The sequence below is a fragment of the Notolabrus celidotus genome, chromosome 20 (assembly GCF_009762535.1).
Source record: "Notolabrus celidotus isolate fNotCel1 chromosome 20, fNotCel1.pri, whole genome shotgun sequence".
NCBI lineage: Eukaryota > Metazoa > Chordata > Actinopteri > Labriformes > Labridae > Notolabrus > Notolabrus celidotus.
Window position 1 is genome coordinate 19,290,392 of NC_048291.1, and position 21,868 is coordinate 19,312,259.

Below are 21,868 nucleotides of genomic sequence, written 5' to 3' on the forward strand. Positions count from 1 at the left end.
CTCTTTCTCTTCCCTCCTGGGCTTCAACTTGTTTTGAAGGGATCTTGTATCTGTGAGAGTATCAGTGAGATGTTAGAAATTCAGCCACCATTGCAGTCATGCTTTACTAAGAATGGAGTGGGCTTCAGGAGAAAATGCCTTTGAACTCCAAAGTGGCGTTTCATTTCCAGTTGTCTGTTGTAGTGATTCAAAGACCCCCTCCGGAATAGTTTAAGGACATATCTGAAGATTCTGCTTGGGAAAGTTGTTTGCATTGGATGTTCCAAAAATTCTGTCATTTTTCTCTTTCAAGTTGCATGTTGAACTTTGACCTCTGAGTCATTTTGATGCACAAAAATCCTGCACACGCCTTAAACTAGGAGCAACTAAATGTTCATTAATGTGCACTGAGAGAATAGGCACAACACATTTTTGATTGGAGGGGGAATTCCAAAACAAAAACTAAGAGTGTCAAACTGATATTATCTACCACCTGTTAGTTATTGATTGCAAAATGTATTTAAGAGTCAATTATTTGTTTTGCCTAAGCTTCCAGTGAGAGGCCAGTAGCTTAAACTGTCACACCATGACGGATTTGAGTCAATAAAGTCACTATGCAGGTTCTAAAGTGAGTAATTGTTTGTGCATTTAGCAGTGTTTGGTAAGTTTTGTTTGCTTCTAGTGCTGCAGACGACAGACTGAGAAATGTTTCTGAAGGTGCTTTGTTCTTGCGTTGAATAAATTTGAACCAAAGCCAGAGTCAACATGCAGAGTGAACGTCAACAGTTTTTCATCTCTGTTATTTTTTTAATCAGCAAGTAATGTTTTCCGTGAAGACAAACTGTGCTGTGTTGAATTTACATGATGTACACAGAAGACCTTAATGGCTCAAACTTGTGACCGGGTGAAATAAGGAGCGTGCAAACCCTCGATCAGTCCGACACAGGTCAACAGATACAGATAGAGAGTTGTTGTTGCGGAGCATTGACAGCCCACTCAAGGTCACTTCAGTGTGGGCAATCTGGGCATGTTGTTTGGCCCGTCCTGCCTGTCTGTCTGACCCACATCTCGCTGTGCTGGCTAAATATATACAGTAGACCCCTCATTACAAAGCTTCCAGATTAATCTGGATGAAATCTGAGCACCGTGTCACTCTCTCTCTCATTCTCTGTGTTTGACTGCAGCCTTCTCTTCACAAGCTCCCTGCGGCTAACTTACCATTTCAGTCAGTGTCTCAAAAAAAACAACAACAAAAAATGACAGATGCAAGCATTCACACAAACATGGCACACGCATACATATTATCATCTTGTGAATAAGACAGGAGCTGCAGCCACGTTTGCTCGACTCATTCACAAACACACTATACATTCAGAGCACACAGCATGCCTGTTTCACTTCAGGCATAACTACGGATACATGCCATATTCTGTGATGCCTCATGCATAACACACCTGCACATAGTTAATCACACAGAGCACAGGTGTGCATTCTTTAATAATAAGATCACACCCAGTTTGGATGCATTACAGCAGTTTATATGTGATTATGTGATATATGATGAGCCCAGGCACTGAACCCACCTGTCATAGGCCAAATGTGTTTTATTTAGATTGAGGTCAAACTGGATTTAACTTAGTTGAAAATTGTAAAGTTAGTATAAATGGAATATTTTTTCATAAATCTGACTTGTAAAAGCTGTGCAAACGCTGAAGCTAATTTTTTAAACCATACAGTAGCCTGCACAATAAGAGAAACAAATGTGATGTGCAATAAAATGTTCAATATTGCTATACGAAATTACATGCAAACAGATGATACATAAAAGCTTTAGTTTTTAAGTCTTTCTGCAATTCTTCATGTTGTTTTCGCCACTAAATTGGCACCAATTCTTCTCAAGGTTGCTGCTGAGCTTCATCTGACTGCATTAAAATGATGTGAAAGCATGGTCATTATACCCAGACCTGCATTTAAAAGGTAAAATATGCATATGCTTTATAAAAGCATTGCTACATAAATGTTATTTTATTAGTTTTTTCAATCAACTCTGACTTTTTGCAATGTGGTTATTGTGAAAGCTAATTTCACAATAATGATGGGATTGCAATTTTGCAGCCTTCCAATGTAGCTAGGCTAACTCTTGTGTTTATCCGATGTTTAAGCACATTTAATGCAACTGGAAATCAAGATCCAAAATGGCCTTCAAACTATGTTACAAAATATCATATGTACATAACATTAATCATCTCAAACAACAAGGTTCAATCCAAAGTTTTTGGATTGTCATTTTAGTCTTTAGGCTTCATGTGTTTGGTAATTTACACTCATGGTTAGCCTCATCTGCCATAGTGAATGTTGAATGCTGCAGGTGTCAACTGCAATTTTCTATATTTAGCTCTGGTAGTTACAGTAAGTATGTGCTATTGATTAATCCTTGTCGCATGAAGGAGTTAAGTTTTGTAATATACGTCACTGCATAATGCTTCAAAGCTGTCATTTAGCATTTATTGCATTCATAACTTTGCAATCCAAAATGGGCAGTTATGCTAATGTTGCGCACGCTTGTCAACTGTTAACTTTATGGACAGCAAAGGATCTTGATAACTTCAAGCTTACTATTTCAACCATTCAACTATTAGCATAATTTTGCTACGATTTCAACCATGTGACTTTTAGTTTTAGCTAGGTATTCTAACATTTTAGCAATTCATTTTGTTTTTTCGTCTCTGTAACTTTAACATTTGATCAATGTTTTTAACATTGAACTTATTTAAACCTGTTAAGCCAATCATTTTGACTCAATGCCACCATTTGGAAAATGGTTCCTTGTTTGATAATAGTAACCTAAGTTGCTAGCTATATTGATGAACTGAAAAGTTTAGATTTGTGTATACGTTGAATATGCTACATAAGTTACCATTAAAGGTTATCTTTGTCCTCTTTTCAACAGAACTTGCTAGTCAAAAACACGTTACATAATTATGTATTGTCATTTCATTCACACGTCAAATACTTTATGCGCTCTTAGTCCAGTACTTTTAGCTCCTTCAACGTTAGCTTCAATCAAAAGCTCTTTCAATGGTTAATCCATTACATAAATCTATGTAATGGAAATTTGGTTTTAGGGTACTTAGTTTTAAGTCTCTTTGTCTAATAATTCAACATGGTTTCATTACTTTTTACTAACCATTTTAAACATTTAGCCACCTCTTTTGGCTAGGCTAACTGTTCAGACTTCTTGGCTAGCTTGCTAATTAGCTGTGTTGGCCCTCTATAACCCAAATGCTGTTTATGATATTCACATTTTTTTTAACTTATTTCCTCAATACTCTGCACAGCCAATGCTAAAGTACTCCTTGGGGCATGTGAGTCATTGATATAGACAGCCGCATAAGACACATTCAGCAGTTAATTTAAAGCCCTCCTGTGTTCTCTCCATCAACGTATCCATCCATCTATCCGTCTATCCTTTTATTAACAGGCTAGACAAACATGTCTGCACACCTGGTGAAGCTTGCAGAGGCAATTACAATCATTTGGAAACAAAGGACAAAGACTTCATGAGGCCACAGTTAATTGGGATGTGGCGTTGTTGCCGGGCAATTGTTCAGATGTCGAGGGATGACATCACTCAGTGACGCAGCTAGATGAATGTCACAGCATTCATTATCTTTTCACCACTTCTTTGGCTTTTCTTTAAGTAAATGAGGGATAAAGAGGCATTGATTGGCTTGTTGATTGTACCTCAAATTTCCTGAGGCTTTATTTCATCATCATGCCACATTACCTCATTCTGAAGCAGTAGCAACACAGTTACAGAAAGACTTGATGGATATGTTGATCCAGGACAGGGGATGAAATAAGTGACCAAGCAGGAGTATAACCCACAAATAAGATTATATACCCAGTAATGATTATATCTATGACTTAAGCTAAGCATCAACCTCTGAAATCTGCTTTTGCCTCTTGGCTTAATAGTGATTGTGCCTAATAGGCATTTATTGGGTTAATGTTGGAGGGAAAACCTTTTCCTGTCTTGGGGGTGGGTGGAGGAACATTGATGCTTGGAGGCTTATGAACCCGCAAGTCAAACAGTAATGAAAACAGTTGTGACCTGATTTCAAGTTCCTGGGAAAAAGGACGTAGAGTAGATAGAGACAGATGATTTTCAGTTACAAGCAAAGAATCACATATAAAAATACGATGAACTAACAAAGCAGTGTGCTTTCCCTTCTTTTATTGCTCTTCTCTTTCTTGCTTGGTCACATTATATCACCTTCCTTCTCTGTGTTCTGTCCATGTATCTAATGCAGCCATGCCGTCCGGCGAGGAATAGCTGTCACCCAAGGGAACAAAGCGCTAGATGTTGCTCTTTGGAGCAGGAAGTTGGCACAAGGCCAAGGGTGGAAAATCTATACTCGGTTGCATAATATAACATATCTTTACCTCAGATGAACTCTGAGGAGGCCTGGCAGCTGCGAGTAAACAGAGCTGGAGGGAGGGAGTTTGTGTGTTATTAACTGACTCTGTTTGTGTGGTGGTGTCTGTGTATGTGTTGAGTGTGCACTCTCTGCTTCTTGTGACTTGTGTTTACTGGCTTGCGCAGCTAACAGTGCTATTTTAAACTACCTTAAAAAGTGAGACAGAATTCGTTTGTGTCCAATTGACCTCTGTTAAAATAAAAAAGATTGATAAGAGTCCTCCAGGGTTAGACTCAAACCTAACTCTGTGGCTTCTCCTTTGCGTCCAGATAGCCTGCAACTACTCTCCCAACTACAGCTGCAGCAGAAACTTTCTGCTCTGTTTAGGCTCAGAGAAATAGCTGCAGGATTAGTGTGTGTTACATGGAAAGTTGTATATTTGACTGGAAAATTCGTCGCAGGATGAGGATTTCATGTCACTGCTAAAATATAAAACACAGATGGGCTAGATTTAGTCTTACCCGGCAAGTGCGTGGCGAGAGGCAATCCTTAGTGCTTTTAATGTTTGTAAATTCACTTTCATGCCGAACTCAACCCTCCTCTCTCCTCTTATTAAGACGTCTAGATTTACTCTTAGTCAAGGAGCCATTGTAGTGATACGATCACCTCCGAGTGTAATGTAGAAACAGTGTGTGGCGTCGCTCCTCTTTTAAAGGCTGCACTCTCTCTCTCTCTCTCTCTCTCTCTCTCTCTCTCTTTCTCTCTCTCTCACTCTGTTGAAGCGGTACTTGGAGGGAACAAACCCCAAAAGCGGTCAACTGTCTGACGTGTCAAATGGCTGTCAGTCTCTTCAGCGTGCTCGACGTCCTGAGAAAAGGCTATGAAACTCAAACTGAGCTCATTATGGTCATCATCTGGAATAAACCGCAATCAGTCCCCCCCCTACCTGCGGCAAGCGAAGGTGAAGAAAAAGGCTTTTGTAGGCCTTGTGGACTCTATCGCATATCAATTCACTCACATTTATAATAGTCCTGGTGTCAGTTATTTTTTATCCTCTTGCCTTGTTTTTTGTCTCCATCTGCACACCTGAACAGAGGCTTATCCAAGCTAGAGTTAGGGCTCATATGGGGACCACAAATTGACCGTATATTGCAGCCAGGCTGTGGAGATTTATGATGAAAGTGAATTGGGATGGTGTGGGCGGGTTTGCAGAGGTACATATTATGGTGTCTTTTTTTTTAATACTTGGAGTGAAACAACAGCAGAATTACTCTCTGTGCAGAAATACAGGAAGATTATAGACAGAAAGAGAGAAAGACGGGTCAGGAGAGAGGGGAGAGAAACGGGTGGGAATGAAAGAGGCCATAGTCTGTGTATTGTAACAAGACTGGGGAGCGCTCTATGTCCTTTTCTTTTTCCTCGCAGCATGACTTGTTTGATTTACTCTCTATCAATCAGCGGAGGATGTATTTAAACAGACCTGAAGTATATTTGGGAAAGCCTCTTTATAGCTGTGGCTGTTTGTGTTCTCCTTTTACTTTCCTTGGAAGCAGGCTGTGATTAAAACAGACGATATAGGCGTATTGAATTTCCTAGGGGATTGGAAGAAACGCAAATGCATCATAACCATATTATACTAGTTAGGAGCGGTGTGTGTTGCCAAGCCTCTGGATACAGGAGAAAGTAGGCGCAGTTACACTAAAGAGAAGCGAGTCCCACAAAGAGCCAGAATCCCACAAACGTAGCAACACAAGAAGACATCTGACACTGTTGGACTATGTTTGACATTTCATAGGATACACACAGAACCAAAGCCTGCACTGCATAAAAGCCAGGTTTCTCTCCCTGTCTCTGTGTGTGCAGAATTTAACAGAGGAAACCCTCCCACCTCTCAAAAAAGTTTCTGTCTCTCTACGTGTGTGTCTGTGTGCGTGGTTGTGTGTCCAAGCGCCGCAGAATCTGTTTGGCATTTTTGTTGTGAGGGAAGCATGTTGCTGGTGGGACTTTGGCCTGCACAATCCCTCCTCTGTTAAAACAATGCGGCGGTTGTCCTCCCTAAACTAATTACTCCCTCCCGGGGGAGAAAGGCAACAGCACCAAATCCCATAGTTAGGAGCTCTGATCTGGGCTCTTCTGTTAGAAAAGACCTCATTCATTTCCCTCCCTGCTTCCACTACACACACACACACACACACACACACACACACACACACACACACACACACACACACACACACACACACACACACACCCACACACACACACACACACACACTCACACACATTCTATTTTTTACTGCGATGGGTTCACCATGATGGAAGCTAATTATGCCAATTCACCCCAATACTTCTCTTGATATGTGTTTGTATTGCATCGTAACATTTTATTATCCTTGTAAATATATTGATGCTGAAGGCAAAAGAGCATTTAAAGGTTGGGTAATGGAGTAAAAACACCCTTGTCTTTAAATGCACACTTACCACACTACCAGTGTGGTGTTTTACTAGCTTGATTTTTTATTAATCCATTAAAAATCAACCCAAATGTCAGCTTTATCTAAAAATTCAGCGTTATCTGACCCAATGTGAGAGAAAACCATCTTTGATTTTATGCTAAATCCTTCCAAAATGATGTGGATATGACATTCAACGTAGAGTGCTGTAGTTAGTTAAATTGGGTCACTTTGACCCTGTGATTTTTGGTCAAATCAATGGTTTAAAACTGACCTGGTGTGGGTTGGTTTGTGGTTGAATTGTTCACCCAAAGGACAATACAGTACGACACAGCCAGCTCAAGGTTTGACATTAAGCTGTCATATTTTTATGTGAGATGGCTGAGATCTATATTTTGGGTCCATTATTGCATTTATTCACAAGTGTTGAAGAGAGACTTAGGGAGCAGAGAGTGGGGGATGACCCACAGCAAAGGTTCAGGGCCGAGAGTGGTGGAACGAGTACTGCAGCCTTTACATGAGGTTTGCTTTAGCTGTTGTGCTAATCTGGGACCTGTTATTAACAGTCAGTAACACATGCATAGTATATATAAAAGGTAGAGCTGTTTGCAGCTGTACCATATTTCATTTTGGGTTAAATGCCCAACAGCAACATTCAGATCAACACATGCTCCAAAAAAACAGCTTTGTTGACGTTTGGGACCAAAAATGGATCCATGTTGGGTTATTAGGCACTGATGCAGTAATGGGTTAACTTTATTTAGTCCGAAAAAAATCCTCTAAAGATGTGCTTTTATTGAGCAACTCAGCAGAAATATAAACAATGCCAATAATGGGTCAAAACAACCCATGGGCACTAAAGTTTTCCAGTGGTTCCCAAACTGGCTCACAAACATTACCTGATGTGCTCCAAGTGGAGCAAGTTCTTACATGAAATCAAAAAAGATTGTCTTTACACTTCATATTACCACCAGTCACCAATGTGAATATGTGTTTGTATTAACAGGCTGGAATGATGTAACATGAGCTGTTAATCATTTGCATAGTTTAGAAATAATATTTGCATGTGATTATTAAAATAGGGTGGCTATGAAGTGATGCCAGTCAATGCCTGAAATAGTAATGTTATCGAAGGCAAATGGGTTTGGATTCAGCTAAAAAATACAGAAGGAGAGTATTTACAACAGCTACAAAGACTAAAACAGTCAGAAAGCAAGTGACAATGCAGATGATGATGATGATGATGCTAGTGCGGCTGATATTATTATTAATAAAGTATTATTATTATTACTATTGTAATTATCGCAAATATCGTAATTATTATTATTATTACTATTATTATCAGCATTGTTATGAATTAATTTAGTTATTATCGTATTATTATTACTATTATTATTATTTTTTTATGATTGTATTATGATTGTATTGTTATCATTTTATTATTATTATTATTATTTTATTATTGAAAAAAACAAACAAATGTATTACCTGCAGTGAATTTTGGACTTGAACATTAGGTAAAAATTATATTAAAGCACCTTAACCTACTTGGATACATTAACCCATCTATTAATATCTAAGCTAGGACAATGCTCAACCCATTGCTTTAACATACTCATGAAACTACTAAGGACTTGTATTTGATTTTATGCTATTATATGTTAAAATTAAAACATTGAAGCATCCATTTGTAGGGATGGGGCAAAAGTGCATCTGTGTACCCAGAAGAAAACGTTGAGGGTGACTTAAAAAATGTCATAATCATCTAAGACGCCTCTTTGAATGATGCTTTTATTGCTCTGTGCTTGGCCTTTGTTTTGTCTCGGCTTTACTCCCTTTAACCTCACATCTGTCATCGCAGCCCGCTGTCACTTACTGGCACAATGTTACATTTTGAAAACTTTATTACTGTAACTTCAGACAGGGAGTCTGCAGAAGAAAAGCAGAAATGTGTGTGTTTGTGTATTTGTGTGCATGTGTGTAAAGCGGCATTCACATAACCCACCCATGAGGGTGTTAAAGTTTTAATTCTCCCTTAACCAACCTGTTTGGGTTTGTTTATTTGTCTGTCCTCTTTCAGGAAGATTAGAGCAGCCATTGTGTGGAGGCTTGGGAAATAAAGCCTGAAGTTTATATTTGGAGATTGTTGCGGTGCTACGTTGTTGGTCTAGACTGTTAGGGTTTAGACGTCTTTGTTTGTTTATCTGTAAATAAGTAAATTCCATTTGTTACCGCTGAGATGGAGATTTGAATTGCAAGGGAGACCAATCCACTCCAATACAGCGAGAAAACATTGTATCACTGAGCAGCATTTATTTGCATTTTCTATTCTCCCACTTCAAATACTTACATTGACTTTGTGGATGCTTTTTGTTCAGTCTGTTTCACACTTGGAAATGGAAGTGTAACACACCACATGTCCTGCTGCAGCCAGGGCATATAAGGAGACAGTTACGTGTGCGTGTGCGTATGCGTGTGCGAGACTCTGGTCAAGCAGTGTTTTCCTTAGGCCGACCTCCTTTCCTGTGGTGTGTGTGGGCCCGAGTGTGTCCAGGCTGTGTGGACGCTGTGCCTTGTTTGTTCGACTCGACACTCACCCTACGGCAGAAGCGGAAGCTCTGCTTTAACAGCATAAGCAGGGCTCTTCCTTCAGCCTGTGGCCCGTTTTGTTAACCCATCATTGTCCTCACACACACCTCCACTGGCCTCCGTGTCTCATGTTGACTGTTTAAACATCTGCTGTCTTTTGTGTTTTGTTTTTTTTCATTACCATTATTTAACTCATCTTGATTTTTGTGTCTGTGAACTCTTTTGTCTTTTGTTCTGGTCTCTCTTTACGCTGATGAACCTCTCCTGTTTATTCAATTGAAACCTGCCAGTCTTTAGCAGCCATGATAGGTTGTCTCTTCAGTTCCATTATTAACCCCTTTGTTCCCAGTTTATCAACCTCTCATTATTAACCTCTTATGAAGCTTAACTTTATCTTATCCACAGACCAGAAAAATGGCTTACCCCATATTTCCTTACTCATAAATTGGTTCGTCTGAAGAATATAAATCTTGCAAGAAAGTTACTCCCTATTGCTATTCTTGTCTTCCTACTTTTCATTCCCTTCCATCCTCTCCTTTGTCTTATTCTTTGTCTTGTTTTTGTCTTCATGTCCGAGGTGGGTGCAAGTATGCCAAGCTGTATCAGTGTGCGCCCCATGTACAGAGGCTATAGCACTCGGCGCAGCAACTGCTAGCTTGACCTCTGATCATGCTTCATGTCTCCCCTCACCCTCTCCCCACATTTACTGTATCTCTTCAGTTGTGGTATCAATAAAGGCAAAAATGCCCCAAAACATAGGAGATGTCCTTCTTCATCAGGGCTGGTACACACATTTAAGCGCCCCTCAGTCAAATATTGGTGCTCTGTGGCCAGAGAGGGCACCAAACAGAGCACAGGCCTCACTTTAAAGCTATACAAGAACAATGTCAGATCATCGTCAGGGTTTCTTTTATGACTTACGGTGACTGTGTGTGTTACTCAGCTGATTTAAATGGAAAATTGCAAAGATTATAAAGAATATATAGAGGCAGGAGGTGCGGGGGGTGCACAGACGTGGTGGGTGAGATGGTGGGGGTAGGGATTGCAGCAGAGCATTTGCATAAAGGGCAGGGCAGCATGCCCAATGGTGGAAAAGGTTGGCATCAGGCCTTTCAGACTGGCAGAGAGGGAAGACTGGAGCGAGCGAGCGAGCGAGCGAGAGAGAGAGAGAGAGAGAGAGAGAGAGAGAGAGGGATGGGGGTGTAGTCTATAGTACATCCCTTGTTCAGAAAGAGGAGGTCCCTCGCTGTTGGCAGGAGAGCAGGCTAAATCTCTCGTTTGATTGTGTGGTAGATTGTCCCTTTATTTGTCTGATTGCAAAGCGTTCAACACTGCATTAGCTTTGGGCTTCGCTTTCCAGGAGCCTTTATGCAGGAGGGAGGGAGTTCTTCTGTCTCGTTCTGTCTGCACATATGTCTCTGAATTTACATTGTGTGCAATCAGCACATCAGGACGGTTCTGACCAGCCTGTTTTAAGTCTGCATCGGTTTGCACTGCTAAGCTGCAAAAGCAAAATCGAGGACAGAGTTGATTTTGCTTGATGCCACATGCAGACGTTTTCTTAAACGTTTACAATTTGCACAGGACACAGAGATAAATACAGGCCTGAAGACAAGTGATGAGAGACAGCCAGTGGCTTTCTATGTGTGTGTGTCAGAGCCACATCACTGCTGTTCCCCTCCTGCCGTTTGTGGTTGTGGTGATGTCATGGTAGCCGAGAGTGAAAGGAACGATTATTTAGCGTGGGCCTGTTATTTCTGGCCCTGCATCTATACGCACTGTATATAGAGTGTTGGCCAGCCACCCGCAGTCATTTTGACCACAAAGAGTGAAAGCAGTCCAAACTCAATGTAACCACAAATGTTGATAAGCATTTTAATGTCAGGCTCTTAGGATGCTTATCATCAGTGTTTATAAGATATTACAGAATCTGTGATATAAGCACTAGCATAAGGAGCTGAACAATGGTTGATTGTAACACTGACCCTCAAAAATAATAAATCACTTTATATTGATACCAAAAGTAGAAAGATTTCAGCACATTATTTAGAAGCTTACTTTATTTAACGTATTGATTTTGATATTTTCAAAGATGCTCAATCTCTTGTGTAACCAAGCTTTATTAAAAAAAATCCTAACCTAGTCATCACAACATTTTCAAAAATGATTTCCTGATTCAAATTCTCACTTTATGATCAGATACTGATTAATAAAATCCCACAATCAATCTTTCAGTATATCCTCTTTCCTGTGGGTGGCCCCCATCGAGGTTCAAACAACAGTTTAGGCCTGAGTAGCTAACTCCTCTATCGGCACAGACTGTATGGGGGAGGAATTATTTTATAACTCTGTATTTTCGAAGATGTTAAATGTATTAGTATCCAAATAAGGACATGGCTGACTTGATTGACAGGCGTGCACCCTGTGTCTGTTAGCGGAAAGGCTAAAGGTCCCCCCTCTTAGTAGTAGTCTATGGTGGCCCCTCATCTTTCGAGACCAGCCTTTGCGAAACAAGATCTGGCTATGTGAGGAGCTCGCACCTCAAAATGATGTATAGTGTAAACTAGTGTAGCGTGGTGGTGAGCATGTTAAATATAAGGTACATTCTTGCTGCTTTGGGGTCAATTCTTAGTGTGGGGCTAAATATCCTTAATGTAAACCATGATGTTTTAATCATGCATCTGCTTATAAGGTCCCACAATTAAAAGCATTAGTGAGCATCCGTGAGAATCAGTGGCGATGCCTAGCCCTATTTTTCAAAGATGCCAATTCCAGCTGAATTTTAGGGACCTAAAACATTCAAAAATATGCAGACACTGAGTTCTTCTTTACTTAAATAAAAGCACAAATACAAGAATTAAAAAAAATAAACATCATTCTTTTTGTTTGGAATGTTAATGAATGGAAGATAAATGTTTTTTCAAGCAATCCTTTTGTGGTGAAATCCTCCCATCTGACTGATGTACTATTCCATATGCCCTTATTACACTATTTGTACTGAGACACTAATGAATCTGTAGTTGCTTTACCTTAAACTACTTCAAATAAGATTGATAAATGGAGCTCGATATGTTCTGCTCCTGAGGATTGTATTGATATTTTAGTCTTTGATAGAACATGAAATAATATTAAGAGTCAAACAGTCATTTGATGAAACCATCTGGTTTAGATTAGAAGTCAGAACCCCTCGTTACTGTTAATGCTTTGTATTAAACATACTTATATGTGTTTGAATGCACTGAAAAAAAAAGCTGCTAGTACATTTGACAACAGAGCAAAATTTGTGTAAGAAATTAAATGCAGTAAAGCTACCTGTAAAGTAGCATTTGGCATTCAGTGGCAATAGTCAAGTGAAGCAAGAGTGCCTGAAAATGAAACTTAAAGGTGCAGTGTGTAGAATTTAGCAGTGTTTAGCAGAACAGACAGAAATGGAATATAATATGCATAAGTATGTTTAAATGAGTGTATACTCATCTTATTTAAAATGTGTTTTGTTTTTGTTGACTTAGAATGAGCCTTTTAGATTTACATAAGGTGTGGGTCCCCTTCCACAGAGGCCGCCATCTTGCTCTGCAACATTTCTACACTAGCACAGAGTGAACAAACTATACACCATGCAATTTTTTTAGAAAGATTACTTGAAAAAGAAAGGATCATACTTATCATGCATCATAGGAGCTTCTTTTCCAGGGGTTAGGTAATACTGTTATAAATTTACCCTTTCCAAACACTGTACCTTTAAGCCTTAGAGCCAGAGAGTGATCAATGTGTGTGAAACTTTTAGAAAATGAGAGGAGGTTGAAATTAGATAAGGGGGAAAACAGGAAACATGTTCATTTATCAAACATCTGTGGGCATTATTCAGAAATCAGTCTCAAACTTACAAATTGCATCATCCAGGGGAGGTTTGAAGGAGTGCTACATGTTTATTGCGGTCTTTCGTAAATCAGTGTAAAGCTGAAAGTCGTGCACCTCGCGAGTGGAAGGGAAGACAAAGCAGTACTTCTTAATGCACAAGGCTCAAACTTTACATGGGGAAGTCTCCCAAACAGAATTCAAGGTATTAATGTTGGTGTAGTCTCCCCTATTGCTCTGTTTGCATTTGGGTTTTACCTTCAAACAGGCAACAAACACTCACGTTCTCCTTTCGAGTGCGCTGCTCGTCTCGGGTTTGAAAACACACTCGGGTTGTTTCTTCTTCCAGCCCTGTGTGAAAAGGCCGACTTTAGCATTTCACACTCATCTCTTTGAAAAGACAAGCAAAGCCCTACAGCTTTGTTAAGTGGCAAGTTAACACATGAACCTGAAGATCCCTTTCATTTCAGGCCGTGTTGAAATCCTCAATGCAAAGGGATCTTTCCATGGAGGGGGGGTTGGTGTAACCTCACTCTGCTTTGAGCCTGATGATAAATCAATGCACTTGTACTTCTCTGTGATGCATGTCGACCTTATAGTGTAGATCAAAGATGATGTGGTATAGAGCAACTGGCTGCGTATATACAGTTATGATGATATGTTATCTCACTTTTGTTTTGATTAAGTGTCACTGACAGGTTCATCAAAAATGCATCACCTTCTATCCAACCAAAAGAGGCATGCAGGATCAAACAGAATTGATTTGCTAAATGTATTTCTTTTATGCAGGCCAAGCTTACTCTATACCAATTACAGAGCTCGGCTTTACCTGGGTACAAACATTAACACCCACAAAATGCTGCCAAAACCTGTCTGTAAGTTTTTCTCGTCTACCTGCCACTTTGGCAGCATTCATATTTGGATCTTGGTTAATAAAACTGCAGAATTGGACAGGTGTATTTTTTCCATGAGCTGAAATTGTCATATTTGAATCAACAAAGATAAAGTGTCTCAGTCTCGTCAGAACTTTCACCATTGCTTGGTCTGCTCTGGCAGCAGGGTGAGCAGCAGTCATCAGTTGGCTGGCACAGTGAGAAAACACTCAGTCAAGGCTGTTGTGGCTCTAAGTCGGCCTGCCCGGGCACGGCCAACCGCTCACGTGCTGACACACACACAGAGACATACAGGATAGTGAGGCATAGGGCGGTTCCTTCATCCAAAGGCAAATTCTTTCTAGACATCTGCAATCACTTGTGTGTGTATGTTTGTGTGTGTGTGTGTGTGTGTGTGTGTGTGTGTGTGTGTGTGTGTGTGTGTGTGTGTGTGTGTGTGTGTGTGTGTGTGTGTGTGTGTGTGTGTGTGTGTGTGAGTGAGATAAGGCCGGGGTTGACATCACCTTGATTTTTAAGTTGAGTAAAGAAATGCAAAAGTGTGACATCAGCGGTGTCTCATCCATAAGCAGCATGATACAGCGTTATGTTTAGGTGAAATGTATGTCAGTGTGTTCCTCCTCCACCCCTTCACTCCCCACTCATCTTCATCGGAGTAGATCAACATGTCTGAACGTGATCTAAACCTCCTCAAGCAGGAGCAAATATTGTTTTATAAAATCTCTACAGTGAATCACAAAAACAAAATACCCCCAAGTCATCTGGTACACCTTGTTCTCGTCCCTTCAAGAGTATACTCTGTGTGCCTTTTGTTTCAATTTGGAGCACACAAACCTTTCTCCTGTGAGTTCTTGTTGTGCGCTGCGTAGATTTGCAATGCACGAGTCATCAGTATCTACAATGCATTATTGAGGCTTGTATTGGTGGTTAGTTGAAGGAGCTTCAGAGTCAGAGGACCCGGTTGGTTTTGCAGTGCGGCCAGGCAGCCGAGCCCCTTTGTCGGGTTGGAATGTGCCGTGCGTGCCTCCTCCTCGGCTTGGTGACCCCCACTCCACCCCACGCGGCCCACCCCAGGCACGTTAGCACGCAGCCACCACAAATTGCTTGCAGATTTTTCACACATAGTAACGTGCTGGTTTGTAAACTCGGGAAGTGCAACCAACTCTGGACGGTGAGCTTTGTGGATCTTTACGCATCACTTCGTCGCTGCAGAAACAGGGAGTGTGGTCTCAGGGGACCCTACCAGGGAACTGAAGTATCTGATAGTTAATAAGTAACTGACGTAAAACAAGTCAAGGAGAAACCTATGTTCTCCCAGACTTTCAAGGAAATTAGATTGAGACCCCCTTCCAATTTAGCGACATGCATGGATAAGTTTTGTAACCCTTAGGCTAGCAGAGCCCAGGAGGGTAAAATAGATAACTAGAGATCAAGATAAGTTTGGGCTTTGCAGTAGGCTATGTCATTGGTTGGCAGACCTATAAAAGGTGCTGGTCAACAGCATTCTGGGAGTCAGCAGATTTGCAGAGCTGTTCTCCCAAGCATTCCGGGTGCTTGTTCGATACTGGTATTGTTTTCTTGTAATAAACGTATTACTATGCAAGCAAGCCAGTGTCACGAAGATTCCTTCTGCATCTACACATCACGGGCGGTCAAGATACAACAGAACCCTAAAGCCGTCTTAAAAAATGTAACCCCACTAATAGGAGTGGATAGGGTGTGTAACACCAATGGAAGGTCATGTAGCAAGTACTGCAGCTTGTTCAGATTTCAGCATCAAACCCCCGCAAGCTAAAAAAGACAGTTTTCCAGAGCACCAGGACACAGGAAGCACACCTGCCACTTTGTGATCACACCTTAAATAGAATATTAACACCTGGATGATAACACTTCACAGATTAAAAGCCATGCAGGCATGACTCTGACTCATTCAAATGAATGAATCTCTTTGCAACCCCCGTTATTGCCCCCCCAGCTCTGTATCTCTGGTCTAAACCCAGGGTTCACGAGGAGCCAATGTCAGACCCCGTCCAGGGTCAGGGACACTCAGCTGGGCAGGAGAGGACAGAGCCGAGCCCCCTGCAGTCCAGAGACAGGCTAATGAAGGACCAGGGGCTGGGAGGCCCTCGGGTTGTGTAGACTGGGCTTTAATTGGTCTGATGAGATGCAGGTGAGGTCAGGTACCAAAGGAACAGGCAGGACAGAGCAGGGAGGAGAGTTCTGCTGCAGGGCATTATGGGTCATAGAGGAAAAGACTTCTAGTTTAAACCTAGAGATATTTACTACATATTTATCCATTCAACAGAGCAGAAATCATTTAGATGAGGAACTTTAACACTGATTGTAGAACAAACCAATGAGGGAATTTTGGTAACAAGAAAATAATGCATTTGACTTTGCCAGAGTTCTGATTACTTGGCTAAAGATTTGCACTTTGGAACAAGCTTGCTACTCCTATTATATTCTGGAATGTCAAACAAGGTTGCCTGAGCAAAAATATAAACAGATATTATTTTGATTGCATGCAATTTATGTGCCTTCTTGCACTGTTCTGTAAAAAGAGATGCTTGCAAGGCCGGCCTGCCTCCTACTGGCTCACAAAGTCTTATTATTGATTAGTTTATTTGCAAGCTATTGAGAGAGAATAGTTGCACACAAAATAAATCTTCTTGTGATTGAAATTCTGATAATCATGTGCCAAGAGGACTGAGCTGCATTTAAGTGAATGAAGAACTGGGATAACTTAATTCTGATCAACGTTATTAGACCTTTCATAGGTCTATATCACAATTGGTTTAGGTCAATTCTAGATCAAGCAAAATGAGAATGGGAATAAATTAGAAATACATTGTATAATAGTAATAAATAAAATAGTATGTTTTTACGAGTATGCATGCAAATTAATATTTAAAAAAAGTTGTGCTTTCAACGATAAACCTTCCTCTGGTTGTCCAAATGGAAGTTGGAAACACAAAAAGCATCCTAGGCGCACTGATGAATCAAACTGGGGGTTTTCAGAGTAGAGAGCCTTTTCTCTCCTCACTGAAAGAGTTAATCTGAAGTTGGCAGCCAACTCCGCAGTCTCGGTCAGACGTGCGGAGAATTGAAAAATAAAGGACTTCAAAATGATTTCTTTTGTCTCGTCATGGACTGTTTAAATTCAGTTGAGGCTTTTTAGGCAACAAATTATGACACCGGAATCTAGGTTTTGCGGGGAAAAGGGGATTTTGAAGGGATTGGATAATAAAAGCAAAACAAAAAAAGAATGAAAGGAGCTTTTTAAAAAACAAATTACTTATTATTAAAAAAGAAATAATGGAGATTATTCAAAATCGGGACAAATGAAGAGAGCAGGCTTAAACAGAAATAGCCTTATAATAACCTACATTATACACTGTCAGCTGTGTTCTGGTTGATTCAGGCCGTTTCTTAGAAAATACAATATTTTTCCAGCAGGGACGTAATTTTAAGTTCATACTTGGGTGTGTTTTTTAGTCTTATCTGTCCATATTACTAATTGACGTCGGGTTTTGTGCCGGCGCGTAAGTGGGCCGTTTGCGGAGATGCCAACCCGTCCCCCCCCCCCCCAAGCTATTGACATTGTATTCTATGTTGCCTCAAACGATTATGTCTTCACCCTTTTTTTTTGAGTATCTTTAAGTGCCCTCTGTAAAAAGAGGATGAAGACGGCAACAGGGGGAAATAAATAGCCAACAGAAAGTGATGGTTAATTTTCTTATTTATTTGGGAGTTTCGTGCCTTATTAATTCAATCTGGATGATTTCTGAGGCAAAAAGGCCAAAAAAGATGATGGTGGGAAATAATTTAAGAATACAGCGGGTGTTCATTGCTCTTGTAAAGCAAACAACGCAATAATAGTTTGTCCAATGTTGTATTTGTTTATTTACCTATTTATAGGTTATTTGTTTATTTATTTTCAGGCTAAAATGCCACTCTCAAAGCAATCTTTTTTAAATGTAATTATATATTTCACCCGTAATACATCAAGTAAGACTGCATGCAGGTTGGTCACGTCACCAGTTTTTTGAGGGTTTTAAGGTGAGGTGGTAACGAGATTACACTGGAATCTCGCGTCTGTTCAAAAATGTTTGCTTGTGTAATTATGAGACAAAAACACTTGAAGTAAACTGCCTATAAACACGACCTAAAGCGAAAAAAGTTAATTCAGCCCTAATTAAGTTTCCAGGTAGGGACATAAACCCAGAGACACGTACATTTTATGATTTGTTGTCGTTTGTTGGCCAAAATTGACGCAATGTGACATACGTGCACGTGAGCATGAAACAACTAGGCCCCGTGCGTGTGACGCAGCAGAAAATTCAGACTGACGGAGAGTTTGTCAGCTTTTCACCCTGCAGATTTGAAAGTTCCCTGCATATTTGTTTCTATAAATTAAATATATGGTAACTTTATTTTCCAGCACGTTGAAGTCGAATACCGTAGCAAAGGAAAATGACTTATACCCTCCTGTGGACATGTTTCAGTGACGTTTGTATAGTGGTGTAGCTGCATTTCGCCAGGGATACCAAAGAAAAGCTTATTTTCCACTGAAAAGCAGAAACGGAATTCACATTGAAGTGCTTGTTAAGTTTCCTGTTACTTGTACTGCAGGTGTTTAACATACAACGGAGAAACACGTGCATTGAATGTGTGACCCTCTAGGCTTCCTTTGTTGCTTTACCTAGCAATACATCACACTTTGGCACTATACAATGACACTCACAGTGAGTGGGCATGAAGTGGAGTAGTGCTAACCTTCACTATTTTAACAGGTAATGGGTAAAAGTCTGTGTTTTATAAAGCTTATGTTCATAACTTGAAGATAATTGAAAGCTAGAGGCTGGGCCCTTGTGTGTGCTATTCTGCTTGCAGGTTTGCTGTGAACTGCAATGACCTCTTTCATTCATTATTTCTGCATTTATACACTCTTTGCAGCTGGTATAGTCTGGTACCTGTCATTTAAGCTGCTGTTTCTACACATTGGACAAAAGCATTCATTCAAATACTTCTGCAACCACTTAATTTATTGGTTGATCTATCTTATCTCACAATTTTTTTGACGTTAGGGCTGTTATTTGTTTCAGAATATGAAAAATGGTAATTGAAATATCCTATAGCCCAAGAACAGGCCTTCAAATTTGTCCTCTTTTCTAAAGAAATGTCAAAACATACACTTTTCATTCACTTTTGTCAGGAGGAAAGCCTCACAACCAGAAGGTGAGACCAGCGAAAAATGATTCTGCTTTTATTATTTGTTATTTTGTTTTTAAATGCCATAGAGTTGTGTAAAAATGCCCTGTCATTTCCTGAGGTTATTGGCGTAGTTTACCTGCCTGGTTTTGTGAATATCATAATAAGCAGTAAGATTTGTCCATGACAAAGGAAAGTATCAATTCCTCATTTTTGGGAGGCCTGATTCAGGACGTGTTTTGCACTTAGTCTACTATTGGAATCAGTGCACGTTCTTTTGATCAACTCGTCAATTAATAGACTAATGGTGTCAGCTCCACACATGTTCCTTGCATCTGCATTTGTTGTGATTTTAAGTAGAGCCAGCCTCCTGGTGGTGTTGGATGGATTTCGATGCCTTGGATTCCAGCCTTGGCAGGGTTGTGGATGATGTGAACAGCACATGAACGAAGGAATTTCTGTACACGGTGAATTTTCCCTCTTGTCTTCAGTCTTTGTTTGGAGTCTCCAAAATCCTCCTTTGGTTGGTCTATGAATCAGCAGCACTTGTGCCTTCAGACTGTCTGCAGAAGCAGGTGCTATCCTGAATGACATGCTTCACGATGAGACAACATGGCAGCCAACGCAGCAACACAAAATCCTCCCGGGAGGTTCAGAAGCAAATTTTGGAAAGGGGGATTTAATGGAAAACTCTTGTTGACCATTTATCTTTTTCTTTCAGAGCTGTTACACACGGATGAGGCAAATTGTGTTCCTCCTCCGTCTTCTAAATTCTGTAACCATTTCTGTATTTAGCCTCTAAATCATCTCGTCATTGATTTGTGTGTGTGTGCAGTCAAAGGAGTGTGGCTGTCTGGGTTTGTTTCTCCCTCTTTGTTTTGCTGTGGTAAACCCATGAGCAGCTGCCGGTGGTGGGGTCTGGAGGGATTCTGAAGCTGTGTGTCCTCTCTTTGCCATCCTCTGCCAAGGTGGCATTATGCAAGCACAGAGAAGGGTAGAGAGACACAGAGGAGCGCAGAAGAGGGTGGGGGGATGAGGGAGATGAGGCGATGGCGGCCATAGTAAAGATGGAGGCGGGCTGAGGGCTGCAGGGATTGGTGCAGGAGAAGACTTGCTCCCCTGAACTTTGCCTCCGTGTCAGAGTGGAACTTGTCGATTTGGCAAATTGTGCAGCGTCGGACAAGGCTGTGCGCTCTCTTACACTCCCACCTGCTCCCTCCTGCTCTCTCTCTCACACTCTCTCTCTCTCCTACTCGCTCTCTCCCTCTCGTTGCCACTACAGCCCCCCCCCTCTCCTCTTTCTCTTTTCCCTCCCTTCCAGCTCTTGAAGCTAACGCATTGGCTGGGCTACAGGCATCTTGTTGCCAAATAGGTGGGCCCTACTCGTGTTGGCAAAGGCTCAAGCAATGGTTAGGGAAAGAACGTGGAGAGGACGAGAGACGGCGAGCGAGAAACAGAAAGAGAAAGAGAGAGAGTTGGAGAGAAAAGGGGAAAAAAGAAGCAGCACTTGGCTTTGCCAGCGGTCGTATGCGCTCGTCCAACATTGATTCGGCTCTCTATTTTTTTTTCTCTTTATTCTGTGCTCTGCTCTCCCTGGCCCCCCCATCTGTGTGTGTGTGAGTGTGTGTGTGAGTCTTGCGCCGGGCCCAGGGATCAGAACAGACACCACTACCAATTACACTTTGCCAAGGATTTTTTTCTGCTTCAAGGTTCTTTTTTTTTTTTAGTTTTTGGAACTCATTCAGGACTGATTATTTTAAGTGCATCTTTCCCGAAGTTCTTTTTTACTCTCTCAGTGTGACTCTGTTAATATTTCTATTTTTACTAGTTTTTTCCTTTTCCTTTTTCCGAAGTTTTTATTTCGGTTTCTCCCCCTTTTTTCTTGTCTCTAAAGAGCCGCTGGCTGTGGTCCTACTACATTAAATTTCATCGCTCTTTAAATATTGGGGTGTTTTTGTTTTTTAAACTTTGGTCCACTGTTTTAGTCAGCAGCGTATTCTGCTAATTTTTTTTTTTTTACAACCCCCTCACCAAGTTTTTTTTTTCATCTGCTAATTCTCCACAGCCTGCCAAACCAGCACTTGCTTTACATTGGGGAGCCCAGGAGGAAAAAAAACTGGTGCAGGAGATTTTTTTTTTCACTTTAAACGCTGTGCCAAATTTATGATGAGAGTGCAAAATGGTAACTACCAGGCCGTCTGTCTTCCTCTTGCTGTGTGGTTTTCTGTGGTGATTTCTGTCTGCCTTCAGTTTGTTGTGGAAATGTGAGTCTGGTTGGAGCTCCCTTGCATGGTAGAGCAGATAGGAAATGGTATGGCTGATCTTTTAGCTGCACATTTCAACAGTGGTCTTGTGGCGGCAAAGCTTGGCGGTGGTGAGCGACCGGTGTGTGGCAACCCTGGCACAGGAACGCTGTGGCGAGATCTGGGCTTTGTTGCCCAGAGATATGTAGTGAAGGTATTATGGTTCA

The 21,868-nt window shown here is 40.9% G+C and overlaps 1 protein-coding gene across 8 annotated transcripts in view; it reads left to right on the forward strand.

Annotated features, from left to right (window-relative positions):
- Positions 1 to 21,868, forward strand: part of nfixb (nuclear factor I/Xb) — a 177,111-nt gene that overhangs the window by 25,005 nt on the left and 130,238 nt on the right. Inside the window, exon 1 of one of the 8 annotated variants that reach the window (XM_034711874.1) lies at positions 21,647 to 21,855. The exons of the other annotated variants lie outside the window; for them this stretch is intronic. Within the exon in view, the coding sequence (XP_034567765.1) occupies positions 21,688 to 21,855 (168 nt within the window). The 5' untranslated portion in view covers positions 21,647 to 21,687. Of the gene's footprint in view, positions 1 to 21,646; positions 21,856 to 21,868 lie in introns of those variants that run through there. 8 annotated transcript variants of the gene reach the window in all.